The 6,000-nt window shown below is 36.2% G+C and overlaps 1 protein-coding gene across 10 annotated transcripts in view; it reads left to right on the forward strand.

Annotated features, from left to right (window-relative positions):
- The window catches only part of USP8 (ubiquitin specific peptidase 8), a 95,676-nt gene extending 90,789 nt beyond the window's left edge, over window positions 1-4,887 (forward strand). For 9 of the 10 annotated variants that reach the window (XM_037021041.2, XM_037021042.2, XM_037021044.2 and 6 more), the window contains 4 exons: window positions 646-882; window positions 1,583-1,725; window positions 3,704-3,836; window positions 3,998-4,887. In XM_037021041.2, the coding sequence (XP_036876936.1) occupies window positions 646-882; window positions 1,583-1,725; window positions 3,704-3,836; window positions 3,998-4,183 (699 nt within the window). In that variant the 3' untranslated portion in view covers window positions 4,184-4,887. The remainder of the gene's footprint in view (window positions 1-645; window positions 883-1,582; window positions 1,726-3,703; window positions 3,837-3,997) is intronic. The other variant, XM_037021045.2, reaches the window with a different exon arrangement.
- The last annotated feature ends 1,113 nt before the right edge of the window (window positions 4,888-6,000 follow it).

The following is a 6,000-nucleotide window of genomic DNA, read 5'->3' on the forward strand; positions in this document are numbered from 1 at the left end:
TTTCCATGTAATCAAATGATTCATGTGAGAAGTTTTATTGAGGCATGTATCTCTACATAAATGACCAATCTCTGTGTAAGCTGTTCTCTCTCTTTTGATACCTTTGGGATTACCATTCTTACCACTTAACATATATATATATATATACACACATGCACACATATGTATATTTATGGAAATACATATACACACACATGGTAATATATACATATATATGTGGAACTATATATATACACACATAAACATGGAAGTTTTTATATGTTTGTGCAAATACATAAAACACAGTATGTGTAAGTGTGTATTCCTCTATTAGCCTAAGACGAATAATATCTGTCTAGATGTAGCCCTAATTTCCAGCTATTTGTGGGAAGTCTTCTTTTTACAAAACGAGACTTTTGAGCTTTTTAAATAAAAATTAAATTTCAACAAGTCACATTCTTTTGATAAAGTGGGTTTTTGGTTTTTTGGGGAGGGTTGTTTGGCTAGATTTTTTTGTACACTTAATGAGTTCAGAATTCCTTTATGAAAAGAAGCACAAGTATCTCCAAAATTTGCAAAATGTTTGTATTTAATGTATTCTTTCAATTTTATATCTGAATGTTAACTTTGAGATATTAATATCGAGTTTAAATATCTTATTTCCAGGCTGATAATAGGAAGCGACATAAAGAAGAAAATAATGATCATCTTGATGACTTTAAAGCTGCAGAACATGCTTGGCAGAAACACAAGCAGCTCAACGAGTCTATAATTGTTGCCCTTTTTCAGGGTCAATTCAAATCCACAGTACAGTGCCTCACCTGTCACAAAAAGTCTAGGACATTTGAGGCCTTCATGTATTTGTCTCTACCACTAGCATCCACAAGTAAATGTACATTACAGGTGAGTTTGAGAAAAAGTAATTTGTTGAATAAAAATGCTGTTTATATGCTTTTGGAGGCCTACTTTATTGAGCAATTTATTTCTGTCCTTTAACCCTGTAAATATTTTGTAGGTAAAAATCACATAAATTCTACTTTAATTAGGCCTATGTAGCTTAGAAATTAAAAAAATTTTTCCATTTTAAAAGCTATTTTTCTATTAAATATTCTTTCAGAGTTGATCAGTAATATATTTAAAGCTTGTAATTTGAAAAAGGTTTTTAAAAGTTAATTTGGACAATTACATGTTGACTTCGATTTAGGTATACTGTTTTTAAATTTACTCTAGGTAGGGATATCAAAGAAATACCCTGTTTGCCATACAGCAGCATTGTGATTTAGGTAGCTTGTTGGTACCTTCAGTGTTTGCTTCCTTGAGAATGTAATTCTTACAGTAAGACCTGTGAGCCAGGAAGAGGTGGAGATGGCCGGGCTGTGCGCCTTGAGGACGCACGGGGCTTCTTCCGTCCTCCACTGGGGGCGCTCACCACACTCATGATCGGCTCCCCGGCTTTCCTCCCTCGCTCAGACACGGGAGAGTTTTGTTCTGGTTGACCCTGGCATCCCCCATGCCTGGCAGAGTAACTTACTGAATAGGTGCTCAGTGATGCTGTGCTGAAGAAAGGAATTAATGAGTATCCGCTACTTGTTTTTGCCTTCAGGATTGCCTTAGGTTATTTTCCAAAGAAGAAAAGCTCACAGATAACAACAGGTTTTACTGCAGTCATTGCAGAGCTCGGAGGGATTCTCTAAAAAAGATAGAGATCTGGAAGCTGCCACCTGTGCTTTTAGTGCATCTGAAACGGTAAAGGGGACAGATTTTTCTACCTGTTTATTACAGCTTAGATGAAGAGATACTGAGTCCTTTATTCTAAGTCATTTTGTTGTACTGCCTGCTGAGGATGCATAACAAAGGAAAATTATCTGTTTAGGGTGATCTCTAGGGAAATAGGCGACATTGAGACTATAGTTTACCTTAGTGTTTACAAAAACAGCAAAACGGCAGCACCATGCCTTCATGTAACTCCATCTTTAAATATCAGTGAAACTAAATTATTGCATTTCAAATATAAAAATTTTAAATCATTACAAAACAAAGTTGATAATGTATAAAAATAACGTTTTACACTATATCTCTAACACAAATTAGATAAAATTGATCAAACAGTAAACTAAAAGGGATAGTCCTATGATAAAAATGAAGTTTGATTTTTTTTAAGTAATTGTAAAGATAAAATGTTAAGGATCGCATTGTTGAGTACAGATAAACTTTTGTCCAGATTTTTCCAGCCCATTAAAAAGATCTCGCCCTACAGGAGTGGAAGGGACAGTGGTGACAGTGCAAAACATGTCCCAGGTCTTTTGCTCTGATTCTTTTGTCTTTATATAAATCTGTCTGGAATGAAAACCTCAGGTCATTATTTTGAGAAACTTCTTAAAAGGAAGTTATATCTTTTTGTGGAGAGACGTAGTATTTCCAAGAAAGCATTTCTGTTTTAATTTTTTTGATTCATCTTGTATTATGGGAGATTCTCAGGCACTTACTTAATGTTAATTTCAACATTGACGTGCTCAGATTCCTTTGTGTATTTTCTAACCAAAGCTCATTATGTGAGTTGTCCTTTTCCTCTTGAGGGTTGTGGAGGTATAGATAAAAATACTAGATATGGTACAAGTTTGTTGTGTCAAAATTTTTAATGCTGCATATTACTCTTGGGGAATATCTAAAAATGTAAATGGCTCAGAATTCAGTTTTTGAAAAAATAATTTTGAAATAACCTTATTACACCAACCAAAATATCAGTATTTTGGTAGAAGCAGAATATGACAGGATGATGGAACGCCATTATAAGTTTCCCTTGCTATCTGAAAGTAGAGCCTTCCTGTGAAACCTTTTGTAAGTTGAAATGGTGTGAAGTGAAGAAGCAATTACCGTTACTTCACGTGGGAAAATTTTTGTGCATCCTCTGACCTCAAAACTAACCTCTTAGGCTTTTCTGACCCTGAGACCCATCTTGCTAACTGGTAATACAAAATAGAGACAAAGCTCAATGCTCACAGATACAGTGCAGAGCTGTGGTGGGTTGGCACTGACCTGTAGCTCCTAGGGAAGGAGCTTAGCAGGCTGCTCTTGCTGCTCAGGGGAGCCGCCACCTCTGTAACCAGGGGCTCACTGCAAAACAAATGCTGAGGGCTATGTTCATTTCCTCCTCTTTTCATAAAAGCAAAAATCCTCTTCAGATTTCCTCCGGTTAGTGAAAACAGGTACTAACATAGGTCTTCAATAAAAGCAAAATGGCATAAGTGGGGATGATGCCTGTATTTCAGTCACTAGGCTACATACCTGTAATTTCCATCCCTAATCTCCCCAAAAGTGCAAGCATAAATCTAGAGCAGCTCTCCTCAGTCCTCACTCTGTACTTTTGTGGTCATTAGCATTATAAACATGAGTTTTCATAACTTTTTTACCTCTGTGGAAGACTCATCCAACAGTCGTAGGTGGCCTGGGCATATGGAGACCCAGGTGTGGCTCTACCTGTAACACTCAAGCTGTTTGACCTTGGGCAACTCATTTAATATCTATGCCCTTAAGTTCCCGCATTTGTAAAATGGAAATGAAGCCAAATATCTTTAACAGGTCCCTCCACCACAAAAATTCTAAGTAGGTGCTTGAATGGATTTTATGAACCTAGTTGAAAATCTAGATGGTTTATGAATAAATTAGGATTCATTCTCATGGCTTTGGTCTGCCGCTTTAACTGCTGTAATGTTTCGCTCTGCAGTTTTTCCTATGATGGCAGGTGGAAGCAAAAATTGCAAACATCTGTGGACTTCCCATTAGAAAATCTTGACTTGTCTCAGTATGTTATTGGTCCAAAGAACAATTTGAAGAAATATAACTTGTTTTCTGTTTCAGTAAGTATCTCATTGAACTGAATACTTTTTCCTTTGAAGCAAACTAAAAAAAGTGAGTTTCAAGTAGCTCCTTACCTCATAGAAAAGTAACAATATAAGGCTTTGAAACTGACATATTAAATAATTCTATTTGAATTGATTTTCTATCTCATTTGGCACAGAATCACTACGGTGGGCTGGATGGCGGCCACTACACTGCCTATTGTAAAAATGCAGCAAGACAGCGGTGGTTTAAATTTGATGATCATGAAGTGTCTGATATCTCCGTTTCTTCTGTGAAATCTTCGGCAGCTTATATCCTCTTTTATACTTCACTTGGACCACGAGCAACTGATGTAGCCATGTAAAGAGAAGTAGATTATAAGCTAGTTATCTGTTAAGAGGCTGAGTAACACAACTCCTGAAATGCTTATAAAGATACTGGATACCTATAGCTTGCCATTTAGAGGAATTCTAGAACAGTGGGAATTGTGTTACTATCACCATATATTTTAGTTCAGTGCTATTATCAAAAACTGACTAACAACATCTAACAAGTAGTGCTGTAAGCATTCCTTACAGGTAACATTTATTTCAAAACAACTTTTTTAGTTTGCTCCAAAGTTAAAGTAATTAACAGCTAAGCATTATTATTCTACTGGCCTAAACCAAGGTATCCTTTATTTTTCCTTTCACTGTTACGGCCTTTTTACATTTCTAAGTCCCAGCTTGATCTACAGATACTCTAGAATGATGTAAAGCAGATAGGAATGTATGTGTACATATTTATTGCACAGTTGCACATCAAATCAATGTACATAGTGTATGTTGTGCTTTGTGAAGCCTAGAACTCAGAGGGTTGCCTTTTGTTTTCCTTTGGCCTATTCTGAGTCAGTGCAGTGCTTTCTTAGGGAGATGACAGGAGAAACCTATTTTTTTGTTGGCTTCGGGCTGTATTTGTGCACTAAATCTTTATTCTAAAAAATAAAATAGAATCTTTCTTTAATTTTTTAAAAATGAGAACTTCCATTTACAACTACATTAAACACTTAATGAGAAAAATGATTCAAAACTCTGTCTTGTCTTTAATTTTATACTATCAAACATACGACAGTAGAACTATGGATTTTATACATACACACGTACTCTTGATCCTGCTACACTGACTTCAAAGTTAGTTCACTTACCTTATTGCATCAGGACATAATTCACTCTTCTTCACCCTGGCCTAGAACTGCATATAGCACTTAAATCTCTCAGAGTTGGGAGTCAAAGTAAGATACTAAAACACCCAGACTCATCTGTTGGGAGGAGTAAAGTCTTAGGGTTGAGATAAAAAGGGATAGGAGTCAAGCATGGTTGCAGTGCAAACTGCATTACGAATCACAGCTTTACAAAGTGGCATATTAAAAGGATAAGAGAAGCTTAGAATTTATCATTTACCTCAGGGACTCGGCTACAGATGAAGTCAATAAAAGTACTCCATATAAAAATAAGAGTAGGGGGAAAAGGCATTATAATTAGCAGACATAATGGGGGGGGCATGAGGAGGGCTGTACAACGCAGAGAAGACAAGTAGTGATTCTATAGCATCTTCCTACGCTGATGGACAGTGACTGTAATGGGGTATGTGGTGGCAACTTCACAATGGGGGGAGTCTAGTAACCATAATGTTGCTCATGTGATTGTACATTAATGATACCAAAAAAAAAAAAAAAAGAGTCTAAAGGTGCTTCTTAAGATGTCACCATTAGTGGATTCCCAGGGAAAAGATGGAAGGGATGGGTTTTGTTGTGAACTTGATAACTCTTCATGTTCTACAGTTAGTCTAAGAGACTTGTAGCTTCTTGGCTAAATTATCTGATCAATAAAATGTTTCAAATCATATTCTTAAGCTCACAGAGCCACCTGAACAAAAGTTATTTTGGTTTAGCTTCATGAAGCATCTTTGGAAAATAATTTGTTGGTTATATATGAGATACTCTATGAGAAAAGTCATCCTAATAAATAGTAAATTTTGAAGCCCAAATGCTCTATGCATAATCTGCAGGGCTTTGTTTGGAAGGCCCCCATCCATTACCATTGTATCCTTTTCATGCTGCCTTTTTCACTGGGCCAGTACTTATTTTCTTTGCTATAGACGTACCGTATGAAAAATTATATAACATGCCAGAAAGACTTCAAG

This window comes from Manis javanica, chromosome 8 (assembly GCF_040802235.1).
Source record: "Manis javanica isolate MJ-LG chromosome 8, MJ_LKY, whole genome shotgun sequence".
Taxonomy (NCBI): domain Eukaryota; kingdom Metazoa; phylum Chordata; class Mammalia; order Pholidota; family Manidae; genus Manis; species Manis javanica.